A 19233-nucleotide genomic window follows, 5' to 3' on the forward strand; every position below is an offset into this window, starting at 1 on the left:
GATACAAAATACCTACTTAACCTCTTTGTGGACTTCAAAGGGACCTTTGACACCCTTTGGTGGCAGAATGCTCTGGTGAGGTTCCGGAAAGCCGAGGTTTCTAGAGCAATCTTCAAATTACTTACAAGCTATTTTTACCAGTGCTCTATCATAGTTAAGAGTGGTACTAAACAGGCCTCTAGACATGTTAGAAGGGGTTGCCCACAGGGATCAATTCTTGGCCCCCTGTGTTGGAATGCTGTGTTTGATTCATGGTTCACCAGGAAATTTGAAGGAACAAAAATGATTGCCTATGGAGACAATCCTACCATCCTTGTCTGTGGAAATTCAAGGAAGAATCTGGAAGACAAAGCTAACTGCATCTTACAAGAACTTTCAACTTGGTCTGCAATTCACAAACTGCAAATTTCAACAACTAAAACATTGCAGATGCTTTTAAAAGGAAAATTAGACAGAGAACGTCTGCCACTTGTAAAGTACAGAGGACAGACAATTAAATATACTGCCATAACAAAATATTTACGTATTCAGCTTGATAATGCCTTAAGTTTTCTGCCAAACGCAAGGTATGTGAAAAAGAAGTGCAAGTCTTCTTATCCAGATTGAGACAGGTAACCAGGTAGGAATGGGGCCTGAGAGGTCATCCGCTCAGGTTATACTATAATTGTGTTTTTTTTTTTGTACCTATCGTTGCTTATGCAGCTGGAGCATGGGAACATAGGGCCAACAAGTCTGCAATTATGAAACAGCTTCTGCAGGCCCAGCGTGCTGCCCTCCTGATGTCACTGGCATGTAGAACCACTTCTATTATAGCTTTGCAGGTGTTATTGGGAAAATTACCTCTACACCATAAAATGCAATATAGATATATGATGTATCTCCTGAAGAAATTAATACCTGTTACTTTGGATGATGTGCAACTCGACCTAGATGCTCCTTTAACATCTGAGAAAAGAAGGCTTCGTTCCATTTATGTAGATAAATGGCAAAGAGACTGGTCAGCTTCAGAACTTGGCACCATGACCAGAGAGTTTTTGCCATCGGTGAAGGGGGTTCAGGAAGAGAAAAGCTTTGTGGTTTGCACCTGGCTTGCGTGGTACATTTTTACTCACCAGCCATGGGAGTATTAACAGCAAATTATTCAAATTAGGATTGTCTCCTACCCCACTTTGTCTTTGTGGACAGAGAGAGAGTATTGACCACATTATTTTCGATTGTCAATATTATCAAGACTACAGCCGTGAACTGCAACTTGTTTCAGATACCGTCACAATGGAAAATAAACCTGCACTTATCCAATCTCAAGCAGCATTTATAGCACCTTTGCCTCACATGCTTTTAAAAGAAGAGAGGAGCTTAGACTTGCTAATTTGGGACAATTTTATCAGGAGTTGATGATGATTGGATACTCATTGTAATCAAATATACCCTGCTGGACAATGAACGTGTTCCTGTATATAGTGTAAATTCTTGGTGTTCTGAAGATGTGGAACCTGTTTATAGCATGATTGGGGTAAAAAAATTAATAAATAAATAACTTGTTTCTCCAAAGAAGTGCCTGGGGCAATGTCTACAAGAGATTAGACATAATTGTATCTCAAGAAATCTTGCTGATTTTAGCTTCTAGGTGGGATCCTCCATGGGATTATTTCCCATAGCATGAGAAGTCAGTCCACTTCTTCACCTCTCTTTCCTTTAGTCTTGCTTTATTTCTTCTACCTTCTAACTATTGGAGGGTTCCTCTGTTTGATCTTCCTCTCTTCTATTCTTTCCTACCTCCTCCAGCTCTCAAACTACTACTTCTATAGCCTTTTCATTTAATCCTAATTTGGGCTCTCTTGGGTCTTCTGCCCTGGGCTAGTCCAGAAGGTGAGAGTAGATCCTGGCTGCCTCCACGTGACGGGTGGACCATGGTGACCAGGTTTTGCTACTTCCCATCTGCTAAGAGCCAGGTACTGGCTGAAAACATAACAACACACCATATCACTACACTTACACATTCAACACACTACATAAAAATGGCCAGTTTTGGCATAAGCTTCTACACGAGATGTACAACGGCGGCTGATGGGGGGAATCCTGGGATCCACTTCAACAACACATGAATATCCCCTGAAAGTACTGATGTATTAGAACCACTGGCATAACTATGCCAATGCAGTGAGTTGGGGCCCACGACCAAAAGTGGGCTCAGTGCCCGAAACAGAAAAATATTTAATTGAGTAAAAATGTAGGTTTTCTAGTTATGTTTAGGGTAAAATTTACTATGACTCCGAACAATAATTTTTTTTACACAAAGCATGTTTATTTGTAGCTAGCTGCAAAGCACAAGCAAAACTGTAGTGAATAGAGGTGTAATGGTATTAGCATAGCTGCTGCTTCCAGGACAATTTTTAAGGATTTGTGACTGCAGGGGCCAAAATCAAATAGGGCCCATTTATTGAGGGTCATTATTATTGAGTATAGTATTACTATTGCACCTATATTTCTGAGTGTTACCGGAGGGGACAATGTGGTTGGGCCTGTGGGGACTTTTGCACCCGCAGTTTACCAAAACAAATATTTTTTTGGGGAGGGGCACATTAAACTCTGCATTGGGGCCCACTTTTTCTAGTTACGCAACTGATTAGAAGCAACAGTGAATATAATCTGTTATGTGGGCATCACTTGGCATGAGGTTATGACTCTTCTTCCATTAAAGCAAGGCTATTACTGATTGGGTGAAATTAGCCTGTCTACTAACATCATGGTGAATTAAGATAATCCTCCAAATCACAGATAGTTTTGCCAATGCAGCTCACATTGAAAACCTCAAAAAAAGAATGACCTTAAGATCAGAGAATTCAAGCATTAGCTTGTAAGGGTCTTATTCTTCATCATCAAGATAAAAGACCTGAAGCAGTACCCTTAACTTACATAACCAAGTCCAGTCAAGTTTGTTTCAAAATGTTTTGAAAAGGATAAAGCACTTTTAATTAAACGTTACTACAACAATAGTGCCATTGCAGCCCTTAGAGCTTATCAAAGACAGAAAAATGTTTCAAGGCTTCCTTGTTTGAGAAGAACCATATTAAATATTGTAAGGTATTTCAAAGAGGGCTACCTTTTTTTTCAGCTACTGCATGTAGCCGAAGATGTTTTCTATAAAATCAAATGCGTGAATTGGTTGGAACCACAAGACTATCAAAGATCAAAACCATCATTATTTCAGCCAGTAGATGACTGAAAAGGCTGTGCAAGATCCAGAATGGTTACTTAACATCCTACAGACATATGAAGCATACTTTCACCTTGAGTGATCTATAATATGCCAAAACTGTCAAATTTGGGCCAAATGAAACCTCATGCATACATTGAGAAATCATCCCATCCATTAAAGGTTACAGTATGGTGTGGATTTACAGCACTTGCTGTTATCGCTCCCTTTTTCTTTGAAACTATTAACAATCAAGAGCATGAAAAGCATAATTTTTTTTAATGAAAAATAATATTATGCCCTGTATTGAAAAATAATATCACACATTGTGGAAAATGACAACTAATAATTTGCAATTCAATGATAACCCTTCACAGAATTGCAAATTATCAGTCACTATTTCCCACATTCTTGGCCTGACCAGAAGACTTTTGGTTGTGGTGATATCCAAAATACCATGTTTACAGAGACTGCCCTTCAACTTTTTCAGATATGAAAGATGCTATCGATCAGGAGGTAGCAAATATTCCATTGGAAATTTTGAAGGCAGTAGAGATCAAAATGATTTTGATTACTTATTAGAAAACGATCGTGGACACATGGAAATCTGTTCATCAATTAAAATTGGCAAAAAATTTATATTTGTATTATTCTTCTAAAATTATTCACTGTGCACGTCCCCAGTGGCAGCTCATGATTCTGATGTTTGGAGGTGCTGCTTTTTAAAGTGACAGTAAATTAAATAGACAGATAGTAGTAATAATAATAAGCAAGTTAAAAATACTAGAAAACATTAACTGGCCACTTACCATTAACAGACTTGAGTAACCTTGAAATTTTATTTAAAAATAAAATCCATTCTTTGGTTTTTATTTGTTGAAAATAGATCAATAACTTTTTCATTCAAGTTTGGTGCACTGTTGACCAAGTTTTTCTCTATTGAAAGCATTGCTTGGGCATTTAGCCTTTCCTGATTCATAGTGCCCCTTAAAAATGTTTTTATTCTTTTTAATGTTGAATGGCAGCGTTCAGGGTCTGAAGTAGTCATCGGAATGGTCAAAAGAATTTTTATGAGTTTTGCAAGTTCACCAAGAACTTCGGTTAGATTATTTTCTGAGATGAATTTCAGCAAGTCAATTAATTTGCAATAATTGTGTAGATCATGTCTGCTATAGAAAACTTGTAATTCCGTCAGAAGTTTTTCTCTTTCAATCATGGGATATGCATCGGTAGTCTCCATTACTTCTTCCATGGGCATTTTTGTATGAAAAATAACAAAGTTCTCCTTGTTAAACAATTTAGCAGCAATTAATTGCTTTGTAAAAGAATATCTCTCACCTACGTCAACACTTATATAGTCGCATACTTCCTTTGCTTCAATCATGAGTGTTTTGAAGGATTTGCACAGTACTTTGAATTCCTACTTTTTAGAATGGCATTCTTAAAGTTTGCTATATATTCATATATTTTAAATGCATCAATTTCTTCAGATTGCATTTGATTATAAATAACTTCCACATGAGGCATTATCTGATGGAAAAGTTCCAACCAGAACCCGAATTTTTCATTATTCAAGATGTTCAAAATTCCAGTTGCTTTTGAAATAGTCTCATCTGTGTTTGCTGTTGCTTGTATTTCCTCCATGCACTTTTTTAAGGATTCAAAATTTTCATAAACACTGTTCACGGTGTGTATATTGAAGTTCCATCTTGTAGGGGATGGATGGGGAACACTGCTGTCTATATGCTTGCAGAGAACAGAGAGACACTGTGGTGATCTCGAAAAAAATGTTGGTATCGACATGAGGTTTGAAAAGAATATTCTTGAATCTCGGGTAGTACTTGCTGCATTTCTCATCATCAGATTCGGCTGGTGTGCATAGCAGTGAATAAAATGTGCATTATTGTACACTTCTTTTATTTTGGTCTGAACTCCCCCTTTCTTCACACTTGCACCATCAAATGTCTGAGCAACCAGTTTTTGAGTATTTCCTTCGAGGATTATGTCTAACTGATCTAGAATACACTTCGATATTCCGTCTGCTGTTTGGTTTTTCGGAGTGAAAAAGCCCCAAAAACGCTCAAAAATGTCTCCATTCAGTTCATATCTCAGAACAATTACCATTTGTGTATCTTCTGAAACATCTGTTGTGTCATCAGCCATGACAGCTACGAATGACGCATCTTTAATTTCTCTTTTTATTTCATCCCGGCATATTTGCAGAAAACAGTCAAGAATATCATTCTGAATAGTTTTTGAAATGCCTTTAAATGCTGCATTACTTTCTAAATGGTTCTTTAAATCAGAATCGAATATAGAGGCAAAATATATTAATCCTCTGAATACTCCTGGATTTTCAGAATAGTCATTTTCGTCATGACCACGTAAAGGAATTTCAAACTGTCCACAAAATTTAATGCAGTCTATTATTTTAGATAATACCTCACGATTTTTGGTAACTTTTCTGTTATGCTCGCAGATCAAAAGTCTGTAGGACTCACTACGCTGTTCTTTAATATTTACGCTTCCTAAAAGCGATAGTGAAATCACATTATCAATATGTTTCTTCGAACTCTCATGTTTTCCAGTTTTCTCTTTCATTTTATTTATGTTTGTAAAGCCACTTTTTGTCCACGTTAAGTCACCTCCGAACAGTAAACATGGAAAACAAAACAATGCATTTCTAACTTCACAACCACAAAGCCAACTTTTCCTTTGGTACCATTCAGTATTAAAACTGCGAATATATTTCTTATTATTACTTATTCCCAGCTGACATATTTGAATCTCTGGTGTGGGGCGGCCTTCTTTAATCGCATTTTTTTCTTGGAGAGATAATTGTGAAAAACTAAGTTGCTGAAGTTTATTTACTGTCACGCGACTTACTTCATGGGGAAGCATGGAGGCCATGATTGAATCAAATTTCACAAAACAGTCTGTAGTAGAAATAATGTGTTACACAGCTCCTCAAAACATACCTTCAACTTAGAAAGTTCAAGCCCAATTAAGCTGTAGTCACAGAATTACTGCTGAATGGTAAGTACTGACTTTACATTGATGGGAATCCTGCGAATGACAAAAATACAGACATTGTGGTGAAACACCCCCTCACTGCTCGCTCTGCAGTTCCTTTGGCGCGATTTAAAATGCGTATTGGCAAGTTGCCAATGGCAACCCCACGTTACTACTCTGTGGGCAACCCACCGACTAGGTATTGACTCAACGACTGGTAGCAAAATGTGGAACTATCTAGCGCACGGTTAATTAAACTTGAAAGTTGAAACGATTTCGTGTTTTTATTAGTTTATTATTTAAATGAATAATAATAATAATAATATTATTATTATTATTATTAGCTACAAGGAGCAAGGAAGCTTGCCAAAAAAAAAAAAAAATCTCGAGACCCTGAGAGAGAGAGAGAGAGAGAGAGAGAGAGAGAGAGTCAAAAGTATGAGGGAATCACCAAGAAAGAATGATGTTGGAAATACTGCAGTTGTTTTCTCATGAACCAAAGGCTATAGTTGGTCCTGGAGGGCCAGGGCTCCCCACGATGACTTATGGAAGTGAAACTTGGGCACTTACCAAAAGAATGGACGAGAAACTATGAACTACACAGCAAAGAATGGAACGAATTATATTGGGAATCAGACTGTTAGATAAGAAGAGAAACACATGGATTAGGCAGCAAACTCAGGTAAAGGACATTCTTATCAAAACTAAAGAACTAAAATGGTCTTGGGCAGGACACATAGCTCGAAGACAGATGGACTAAGAAAATAACAGAATGGTACCCAAGAGGAGCTAGAAGAAATCCTGGAAGACAACGGCGGAGATGGATGGTTAAATGAAATTCATGAGTTTGTGGGTGTGCAATGGATGGCCACTGCACAAAACAGAAGGAACTGGAAAGGTGCTGGAGAGGCCATCATGCTGCATTGGATTGAAAATGGCTGATGATGATGATGATGATGGACCGGGCTCTGTTTAATACTTGTATTAAATAAAGCAATTATTATTTTTTTAAAAAATTTATTTATTTATTTTGATTATTGGAAATAAAGGGTCCTGTTAATAAAAATATTCATTGCATTGCATTGCTCTTCACAAAATTTTATATAACTTAATTTTAATATATTATTATATAATTTTAATTAATTAATACTTTTTTATATAATTTTATATAATTTTCTAATTGCCATTAAAAATTAAAAAAATATTTTTTAATGGCAATTCCAGGCATTCAATTTCTAGCACCCTGAGCGGATTGAAGGTTGAGAATATGGATGATACTTGTTGATAATGCACCTGAAATTTGATAGGTAACAATTTTCATGATATATATAAGAAGGAAGGTTGTTCCAAAGAATTTAAGTAAAAAGGATAAATGAGGAAGGAGAAAAATTGTTTAATTTTAGTGGCATCAGGTACTACATTGGTAGGTACTGCGGAACTGCAGCAACCGCAGCAGTTCCGCAGTACCTACCAATGAGCCGTCCCTGCACATCCCCCAGTGGTAAAATTTCAAACTAATTTTTTTTATTGTTTAAAAAATCACACATATACTGATTACAATGTAAAAACTGTTTGTTGATAGTTTAAAAGTTATTATTTTTTAAAAATGTAAACTTACTTTATAACTATCCTGTATATGATGGTGTGATAAAGAAAAAAGTATGGATTGGAGAATAGAAACTCATGCCAAAATATTCCACAAAGACAGATATTATTATTATTAGCCATATGGTGCAAGGAAGCCTGAGGCTTATGCTGCACCAGCCCAAAAAAGAAAATTCTGAATTACCCTGAGAGAGAGAGAGAGAGACGCAGAAGTAGAAGAGAATTACCAAGAAAGAGAATAATGATGATATCCAGCTCAGGATCCTGGGTGTGCCAAGCCGTGTACTCACCAGACGTGAGCCCCCTGGGGTTTTATTATTTCAATTTAGTAAGGAACTATAATGAATGTTAAAATGATTAATATTATACACCTTATATCAATTATGGATTTAAAAAATATTGATAATTTACAATGAAGCATGCTCAATCACTCCATAGAAGCCACACAATAAAATCAGTTTCATTATTTCATGATATCAAGTTGTATACTTTTTTCTTTTGATGTCAACAAATTTACATATACAAACAATCATAGAAGATGAGACAGCTAGGCTACAAACAGCAATTACATATTCATACAAGGTAACCGATTTTCGATTTAAGATCAAACTTACCTCACCAGCTCATAGGTTTCCCCAAGTAAGGGATTGAAAGGCTTACTTAATCTTTCCCAGTTAGAAGCAAGGGCAGATACTGCAAATGCAGCAACATACTGTAACAAGAAGAAAGATTTTAGTTTATTCTATTATGAAAGCTAAGCAATACGTATCACTAAATATCTACATTCAAATGAATTAAAACAAGATTATTTTCAATTTTATTTTTTAATGGCAAATCCAAACATGAAAGGCATTCAATTCTAGCACCCTGAGTGGATTGAAGGTTGAGAATATGGATGATACTTGTTGATAATGCAACTGAAATTTGATAGGTAACAATTAGCTGTGCCGTCTTTCAGCAGGATAATGCACCATGCCACACCGCCCGGTTTGTTTGAGACTGGTTTGCAGAACATGAGGAAGACTTCCAGGTATTGTCCTGGCATCCAAATTCCCTAGACATCAATCCTATCGAGCATATGTGGTTTGTGTTGGAACAGCAACTCCTATCTGCGGCATCTCAACCACGGACCTTACAGGAGTTAAAGTATCTGCTGGTTATGTGTTGGTACCAGATACCACAAGACACATTTAGAAATCTTGTAGAGTCCAAGTTGCCTTGCTGGGTAAGAGCTATTTTGACTGCTCGTGGAGGATCAACATCATATTAGGTAGGTGGTTATAATGTTTTGGCTCATCGGTGTGTGTGTGTATATATTGGAGGTGAAAATTACACAAAGTGCCAAGGACTAGAAGGGCACGGATAGTAGAAAAAAGAAGTAATGTAGATTTGAAAAAAAGGCGAAAGAATGTTGATATCCTAAAAGTTATGATGAATTAAGAAAATTATGGGGTGAATTGCAAAGCCGATTTGGAGGTGAGGGAACTGTAGAGTAAAATTATTAATACCAAATGATTAAACAAAAAAAGTAAAATAAAATAAAAGGTGGTAGAGCTGTCATCAGATATGGGTGGACAAATTTAGTTATAAGTCGAATACAGGGATGAAAAAAATGAAAAGTCTGATGTTAGTAGAAGCAAATATTGATACATGGTCAGGTATTTCATCAGGGGACTACACCTGACCATATATCAGGAACTGCGTTTCTATACTTGTCCATAACAGTAGAAGAAATGCGAAATAAAGCCAAACACCAAAAAGAATAAAATTAGCACATTCTTTTACAGTATATACAAGGTCCCAACGCAGTGTCAATGATATGAAAATTATTAAATGGGACTACCTTGTCTATACTTAAAATAATGTGCTAATCATTATTATCACTTTTTGTTCTGTTAACTGCAATAATATTGTTTTATACTATTTCCTTTGCAAAGGTTAAATTGTAGTAGAAAATTTATATTTTCCTTTGCAAATGTATTGTATTTTAGGCAAGACAATTTAAAAGGGGACGCCCTTCTAAGGCGCCCTGGATGAAAAACACCTGAATTCGAATCCCGTTATTGACGCGAGGTTAGCATCTCGAAAGTTTTCCTTCAAGCAAACAATAAATCGACCACAGAACACAAGCAATTTACAGACATGACATATTATAAATAATTTTTCTGTTTTTGTAATCTGGGAAGACAAAATGGTCAGAGGAGTTAACAAGGTAGAGAAAGTACAAAAACAATACCATATTTAGCAGCCACGGGCTTGAACCCCGGTCATTCAACGCACGTGTACTTATTCACCCTCGCACCAGACCATCCAGCTACAGCGACCTGAAAAAAAAAATTACACTCATCCCTACCGGGACTCGAACCCGGGACCTTTGGATTAGAAGTCCAACGCGCTATCCACTGCGCTACAGGGACTTGTTCTACACTCAGCGAAATATGGCTTAAGTTGTTTAGGTGCCTAAAACTCAAAATAAAAATAGCATTAAAATTGTACGGATAGGCAGCCCCCCCCCAGGACCTCAACAGCGATAGGGAAGGTTCTAAAATTTACTTGTATTACTATTCACTTATACGTATAATTCGGCAATCTAAAGGCCCACTATCAAAGTTAAACTTCATATCAGATTACTAACATGAACGATTGACTCATTGGTTTTTAGGTGGGTTTTGTTAGCACATGCGTAAAGCGCCTATTGTTCTCTCCACGGCTGTCCGTCTGTCTGTACGCAATAACTCGACTCACATTAGATAAATTTTCATGAAATTTTATATTTCGTTCTCTTAGAAGCCGTTCCAACTTTCGCTTAAATCGAACTAATAACAATCCTGCAATTATTATTTATCTGTTCATCAATCCGCGTGTAATAACTCAACCCAACCCCCAGTAGCTCGATTTTCATGAAATTCTATATTTGGCTTTGTGATGAATTTTAAGATGCGGTGCAATCTTGGAGGAATCAATGACCAATATGGCGGATGCGCAAAATGGAATGTTCTTAGTTTGCACATTAAATTTGCTGCTTTTTGCTACCTTTTTATTTCATTGTATTTATTTATTTTTTTGTTATTAATCGTGAAGTGTTAATATTTTCTGACGCGTCTGTACTGTAACGTTCTGATGTGTTAGTGTCTTCGAAATATACTAACACTTCCGAAAGCTATTTTCAACATTTCATAGAGTTCCTTTTTTAAAAAAATATACACTGAGTGATCACTGAATTATGATCACCTACCTAATATTTCGTAGATCCTTTTGCCCTCAGTACAGCAGATATCAGACGTGGCATTCATTCAACAAGATGTCGAAAGCGTTGGGGATGTAGGGCCAACCAAGCTCTGTGGTCAGCAATACAGGTATGGAGGTGAATGGTGTATCCAGACGTCTGATATGCCTTTCCATAATAGTAGTAGTAGTGGCATGTGATGCAAGAAAGCAAGTGTATGAGCTTATGCAGAAAAAAAAAAAAAAAATCACACCATTTCCTCCAAATGCCTGTCCAGTTCCTCCTTAAATTTATTTAACCTATCAACTTCCACGACGACAGATGGAAGTTTGTTCCAGCAATTAACCACCTGCTGGCTAAAAGCAAATTTCCGCACATCTATTCTACATCTGTCCTTCCTCAATTTAAATTTATACCCCTTAGGTTCGTAATCTGAACAAGTGGAAGAATCCCATCATAATTCAGCGTGCTCAACCCATTCAAGGCCTTATACACCTCAACCAGATCACCTCGCAGATGCCTAGTCTCCAGATGCTGCAATTTGCAGAACTTAAGCCTCTCCTCGTAAGAGGATCCTTTCATTCCCCCCACCAATCTTGTTGACCTTCTCAGTACACGCTCAAGCAAATCTACATCCTTCCTAAAATGAGGCCTCCAGACCTGCACGCAGTACTCAAGGCGTGGCCTGACCAGCGCCTTATACAGAGGGACAATCACCTCCTTTTCCCTGCTAGAAAAATTCCTATATATCATTGACAACACCCCATGACCTGGCCTGGCCGCCTGTCTGCATTGCACAGAAAACTTCATATATGACTGCACAATTACTCCCAGGTCTTTTTTATTTTCTACCACCTTAAGTGTAGTACCACATAGTTGGTACGTTTCTCTGGGGTTACTTCTACCCATAGGCAGTACTTTGCATTTTTCAATGTTAAACTTCAGTTGCCACTTCTTAGCCCATCTGCCCAAATTTTCTAGATCCTATTGCAGTAACACACTGCCATTACTGTCATTAACAACCCTTCCAACCTTTGTATCATCTGCAAACTTCGATACTAAGCCTGATATACCTTCATCAATATCATTGATAAATATACAAAACAACAGTGAACCCAACACCGAACCCTGTGGGACTCCATTAATAACATTAGTCCACGAAGAGCAGCACCCATTGATTACCACACTCTGTCTTCTCCCACTGAACCATCCTTTTATCCATTGTAGCAACTTACCCTTAATACCATTCTATTGCTAATTTGTACAGTAGTCTTCCATGCAAAACAGTGTCAAAAGCTTTCCTGAAATCCAAGTATATGATATCAAAATTATTTTTTCATGCGGTTCCTTTGTAACCACAAAGGAACTGGATGCAAAGGAACTAGTGTCCCAAAAGTGCTCTATGGGATTGATATCGGTGGAGTTCAGAGGCCATTCGATATGCTGGAAGTCCGAACTATGTTCCTCAAACCATTCCTGCACAACAAGTGCCCGATGGCTCGGCGTATTGTCATCTTGGAAGACACCATCTTCATTTGGGGAAAAGTGTAACATAGCGGGGTGTACACAGTCAGCAAGCAGTTGACGATAGCGGAGAGCACTGATAGGTTGTTCCACATGCACCAAGGGTCCAAGTTCCTGCCAGTGAAACATGCCCAATACCATACAACCGCCTCCGTCGGCCTGCACTTTTGATACCATGCATGACGGATCAAGAGCCTCATGTTGTTGACGCCAAATCCATACACGACCATCCACGATGTGCAGTAAATAACGTGACTCTTACACCAGCACACCTTCTTCCTGTCTTCTAACGTCCAACTTGCATGCTCTTTGCACCAGGCGAGTCTTTTACGCCGATGAATCTTGGTTAGGAGAGGATGCTGTAGGGGTCGTCTGCTGGTATAGCCCATACGTGGAAGCGTGCGACGCATGTTCATGCCAGATATTGTTCCGGGTTGGCCCATGTTGTTTTGGGTAGTCAACTCTTGAACAATGCTGTCTTGTACGAATCGTCGGACCCGGCGCTTACCTCTAACATCAACCTTTCGCTGACCTTTTCAGTTTTGCCGTCGGGTCGTTGTTTGACCATTTTGACGCCAGTCCTGGTACACTTTAACTACGGCAGCTCTCGAACACCCCACCAGTTCAGCCGTTTAGGAAATCGAGGCACCAGCTCGTCGAGCACCGACAATCTGTCCTTTATCAAAGTCCGATAAATTCTTCCTTTTACCCATCACGCTCGGAATTTTGCTACCTACAGAACCACTGACACCTTATCTATGCTACGTAGGTCGACTAACTCCGCACCATCGTACCTCACGTGGTCAACGGGTCGCATTCAGTTTTCATAGGGTGGTCATAATTCAGCGATCACTCAGTGTATATATAGTACTTATTATCGTGCGTGGGTTGAAGGTTGAGAAATTAGAAGAAGATAATTGTTAACATTTCGTAGATTTCCTGTTGCACATTTTCCTAATTTGAAACAAGATTCGATGCAAATTCCCTGTTAAATAAATTCTTAGACCTCAAGAAGTGGCTATCTATACTTCTCTTTTTACACTTAAATCTGCTACCTGTGTGAAAATGAATCTCCAGTTGCTGCTCTAAATTTCTTATTGTCTTTAGACAAGGGGGGGGGGTCCAAGAGTTCAGGAAACTGTGGTGCAAGAATTGATGTTGGAGCTCAGGGCGATGCAAAAGGTACTTGGGGTCCCGGATGCAAAAGGGACCTCGTTTATTTATGTTGAAACTTTGAAGGCTCCCCCTAGATCGGGGATTCTGGTGCAGCGCATCCAATGTAACCCCATTTGCACAGCCCTTTCGAGACTGAGACAGAAGTAACCGAGTATAGATATGGGAAATAACGATTTAAAAGCTTTAAAACTGATCGAACTATTCAAAACAATCGATCTTGTAATAATAGGGAGGAGGGGGGGAGGGATTTTCCTCTTAATACATATACACTACAATCCAAAAAACTGCTTGGACGCATGTCAAATTTACATTGACGTCACGTGCCACTGACTTCAATAATTCATCGATGCTAACTGCCCAGATTCCAGTGCTCATTGTACTATGCAAGGTAAGGTTGCTATGTATATAGTGTGTCCATACAGACCTCAACCCCTGTTCGATATCTTAAATCTCTAAGGAAATTGACATACTATCCTCCTCGGTATCCTATGGTCCTGTGCCATGATGGATGGTAGTGGTACCATCATGCTTCCATTTCATGATAACAAAACTGCATGAAAACTCTAGTCTGCAGGCCCCAAAGAGTCCCGAGAAGGCAGACTCTGATCTTTACATGCGGGATGAATGAATTACATAGAAAAAAAGGTTTGTTGTTGTAAGGTTTTAGGCGCATTTGCAACTTGGACAATAAATAAATTATTTATTTGCAGCCATTGTCATTCCACTGCAGGATGGAGACATCCTCCGCAAATCATTGTTGAGGGAATGAACCATAAAATGTTGGTTCCCCTTGGTGTACTGTCAACAACTGCACAAATCGACAAGCCAGCAATATGATACCCGACGATAGTATCCTTCTCGAAATCAATCAGCTCACCTCTACATATCATGATAAGAATCAACTAACTTGTATGGCTCATACACCTTTCTTATATAATCGTCTTTTATCTTAAAGTGTAACTTGAGTGACAAAAGTTTGGGTGTTCAGAAAAGATAATCCTCAATGGCTCCCAGACATATACTGTAAGTAGTTCAAAAGGATATTGCTTTCTTTCTTTAAACTATAGTGTCCATGCGCTCCACTGGAACAGTCATTGTCAATACGTTTAGATAAATGGTAGATATTTTTTGGGGCATTGACTACGCTACAGGAAACATGGAGTGCTATGAATTTGAATTAAACTTAAAACCATTCCAGGGTTCAAAAGAATATATGCTGAAAATGCGGATGGATGGACATGGTGAAGACAATAGGCGTCTAATGATGTGTTGGAATATTATTTAAACTAAGAGATGTGGTGCGTTCCTCTCACTAATACCAAACAGGGAGGCTTACAAGAACTGACAAATAAATCGTATCTTCGTGTTTTGAAATTGAATGCTTAAATCTTAGACGGTCTCTCTCTCTTCTTTTTGTACCTAAGTGCTGTTGCTATTAGAGATAATACAGCTGTAGAATGGTTAGTAGACATTCCTGGAAGATTATTTCTCTTCGAATACTATTTTAATCTATTGCACGCGCGGTTTAAAAGAGAATCAATTAATGGATGTTTACCATTACGTTAATGGTTCTGAAAGGTTTAGCTCTAATTAAAATGGGCAGTGTAAGAAGAAAGAACGCGGGGGTTAACATGAACAATATGTATACTGCTATTTAGAGATAAATGTCAGTGGAAAAAATGTTAATGACTGTGAAAATTGAGTTGCTGAAATATGGAGGATTATTCTTTTGATTCGTAATTACTAAGATTAATTATTAAAATCGCCAAAATATTCAATTGGTGTACTTAATAGTTCGAATTTCAAAAGAGAATGAAATAAAGAGTTGACAACATTCAGTTTGCTAACTGCATTTAGGAATCTATTAGCTTAGTGTAGTATTGTCAATTAAATTGTATTTAAACTGAAATCATTCGGCAAGTTAGAGCAACAAAAAACAAAATGTGCAACTTGTGAAATATTTCCAGTGTTCGGACATGATCCAGTCAAGGGGAGATGTTTTTGTGTGTGCTAGGAGTGTGAAGAAATTAGGCAGAAACTGAGTATTCTGATGGGCGTTTATGAAAGTTTGAAGACTAGGGTAGATGCCCTCGAAGAAATTAAAATGGGGGAGTACATCAAGTTCACAGTTGTCCAAACTTAGCACCAGAGTTCATACTTGTGCATCAGACAACACAGCGGCAATCTAAAAGGCAGAATGTTCTGGTCTCACAGGAGGTGGTTACTGTAGGTGACTCTATTATCAGGAAAATGGGAAATATGTTGTGCAAAACGTATAGGTGGAACAGGACCAGGGTATGTCTGCTAGGGTCAAAAGTAGATGGCGTTGTAGAGCAGATATCATCTTTTAAGGGCACAAAAGATGATTTTGTTGTACACATTGGTACTAATTATATTACTAGTAGGAGATCTGAGGACTTACTTAACAAGTACAAGACAGTGTTGGAAAATCAGTTAAAAAGTTCTTGAAAGGGTACAGAGACGGGTAACTCGTCTGGTGAAAACGGCACATGGGCGTCCATATGAAGAAAGACTCAAATATGTGGGTTACACAGCTTGGAAACTAAACACCTTATAGGAGACTTTATTGAGGTGTTTTAAGTCTCTGAGAGGCAAAAGTCAAATGAATGAGGAAGAAATTTCATGGCTATAAATGATTCTAGAACTAGGGCCCATAATTTCAAGTTAAGAGGGAAATGTTTAGACTGGATTGCAGGAAGTTTTATTTTAGCCAGTGATTTACAAATTACTGGAACAAATTACCTAGATGGGTGGTTGAAGCTGACAGTTTTGGGGAAATTCAAAGATTAACGTTACCTATGGGAGGAGGGAAATGCATAGGTTGTGTATTTCCTTTTCTTTTATTATTTATTTAATTTTATTATCATTTTCTTTTCTTGTTGATGCAGCATAAGCCTTAGGCTTTCTTACACCATATGACCATTACTGATAAAAAGCTGAATTGCATCCATTATCAATCAGCTGCAGGATGGAAGCCTCCTCAACGATTTATGTTCAGAGAAATGGACCATATCTTCCACACCGGTCCAATGCGTGTTGTCAGATCGACCGTATTTAGCAGTCAGGGGCTTGAACCCAGGTCTAACTCAAAGAACGTGTGCTACTGCATTCCCGCTCCTGACCACTCGACTACGATGGCCATTACTAATACTAATAGTCGCGAGTTAGGATTGAATTTGAAAGTGTCTGCGATTCTACCTAGACACGAAAGGATGGAGTATATGTTGAGAGTCTTGTCAATCAATTCGACCCTAGTGAAATTGGCAAGGTTCATGGGGTAGAATGTTTCTGAGCGTGGTGTGTGCTTGTTAACAGGAGAGACTGCTTCTACAGTGCTGGGATACACTTGAATAGAAAAGGTGCAAGAATATTTGCCGATGCTATTGAGACAACGATAGGTGGGTCGGAAAACTGTTTGTTTGAGAGTATACAAAGACTAATAACTGCTTCGAGAAGTTTGCCCATCAATTCTTCCCCCCCCCCCAAACTTCCGATGCTCCTGGGAAAAAGGAAACGAAAGCAATATTTGGATTGACTTTGCAAATGGATTTTTCTGGGTACAAACTTAAAATCACGGGCATCGATTTGTAGTGTCCCTGTATTTAAACACAAGGGTATATCGATTTAGTTCCTGTTTCATCTCATCAACTGTCTCGACGAAATAGTAGTGGGCCAAAACACTCAGGACCTCTGATGGCATCATATATTATGTTTACGTTGTTAAAATATTTATCGAGTTGTTCGCTTGAGCAGCCATACAAATCGTATGATTGCTGGGATGGCTAATGGCAACAGGAGATAACATATATTAGCAGAATATCAAATGTGTTTATCCTTCGCTAACGCTCGTAATGTCGTCATTCCTTCATCAGTTATTAATGCAATTAAACGAACATTCTTCTTACATAAACCTTGTTGCCTTCTATTGCGAGGTCTGATGTCAATCCTTTACACAATGAAGGTCGCCGAGGTTAAGTTGTTTTGCATGTAAACCTAATCAAAACAGAAGTATTATCGTGTCACTTGAGAAAGTGATAGATAATTTAAATTCTCTCCATCCATTAAGATAACAGAATAGAAGCCAGCAATCAGTTCATCCGATGCTATTGGATGTTTTCTTAGTCTCAAAGGATAGAGTTTCGAAATGTTTCCAGGATTTAAACCTAACTTGTTTTGTAGAGTCTTTTCCAAATGACCTTTTATACTTTATTTGAACCTTAATGTCTTTATAACCAATCTAATACCCTGTTTTCTCGAGATTATTGATCTAATTTCACTGGTTACGTCTCTCGAGAAATAGGGGCAAAGAATAGTTGGGGATTTTAGTTTCATAAGATGCGCGATAAAATGCTAACAGCATGTCATCAATCATTGTAAGAGTTGTCACTCCCAAAAGAATATCTTGAATGTTCTGCCAAGAGGCTTTTATTATCGCAAGAAAGATAAAAACACCAACATGTTTGGCAGTGGTATTACATATTCTGAGAGTTATTCAAAACAAAAATAAACACAGCAGTCATAAGTGTTGAAAAACAAAAACTTAAACTTCTAAATTTCTGCCATATTTTTCTAACTTCTGAATGCCTCTTTCGAAGTTTTTGGTTGTGAGAACTACAATTGCACATCTTCGATGGCTTTCTCATTATTTTGATATTTTTCGGCATAAGAACTCTTTTTTTTTTTTCTTTGTTAATGGTTCTATCAAACGTGATCTCGTAAAATCTTGGCCCGTTTCGTGTTTTCTAAATCTTTACAACACGTGCTGCGCCACAGATCTTGGTACTTTCCTCGCAGACATGACACTGAATTTTGATCAGTCTTTCCGTGCCCATTATGGCTAATGGTAATACCACTTCTACCAGACGATGTTGCAATAAGTGCTTCGCGTCCCTTAATAAGCTAGTAATAAATTAAAATCTTACATTATGGACTGAGCTAATATTTGGGAAATAATAAAGCTTACCATTCGGATGGATCTCCTTCGAAGTAGTCTCCTTGACAATGTATACACCGATTTCAACGGTTGTGCAACTTCGGAAGCATTCTTGATAGCTTCTTCTGGAACTGCTAATAGTTTTCCTTCCAGTGAAATAAATTTACAATGAACAATCAGATACGATAAGCATAATCTTCACATTTTATTGAGAAAGTCTTGTTTTTACGGACCTTTGAGAAGCTGGAGTGTTCTATTCGAATACTGGGCCTTTGTTTCCGGTCATAGCCATACATCCACGATTCTCTGCCAGTATTGAAAGAAACGAAGTGTAGGTCGCTGATGCTCCTAAAACCCTACAACACCAAGAAGGATATCTTTTTTTTAAATGAAAATAACAAAAAATCATATTTTAAATCTGAAACCGACAAAGTTGGCCATGGTGTGAAAATGGCAGATTAAAGTTCTGTACGTACCGAAGGTAAAACGTTTAGGGGTTAATTTTACAAGCGACATTGTACAGAATTGCTGAGATGTTGT

At 38.0% G+C, this 19233-nt stretch overlaps 1 protein-coding gene and 1 non-coding gene across 2 annotated transcripts in view; both read right to left on the minus strand.

Annotated features, from left to right (window-relative positions):
* The window catches only part of LOC150077809 (oxysterol-binding protein-related protein 2), a 99781-nt gene that overhangs the window by 26978 nt on the left and 53570 nt on the right, over nt 1–19233 (minus strand). Inside the window, exon 4 of the mRNA XM_090384787.1 lies at nt 8428–8525. Within this exon, the coding sequence (XP_090240913.1) occupies nt 8428–8525 (98 nt within the window). The remainder of the gene's footprint in view (nt 1–8427; nt 8526–19233) is intronic.
* Nucleotides 10158–10230, minus strand: TRNAR-UCU (transfer RNA arginine (anticodon UCU)). Its single transcript has one exon. It is a non-coding gene; the product is annotated as a tRNA-Arg (tRNA).

The sequence above is a fragment of the Mastigoproctus giganteus genome, chromosome 11, assembly GCF_048544385.1.
Source record: "Mastigoproctus giganteus isolate SK-2022 chromosome 11, ASM4854438v1, whole genome shotgun sequence".
Classification (NCBI taxonomy): domain Eukaryota; kingdom Metazoa; phylum Arthropoda; class Arachnida; order Uropygi; family Thelyphonidae; genus Mastigoproctus; species Mastigoproctus giganteus.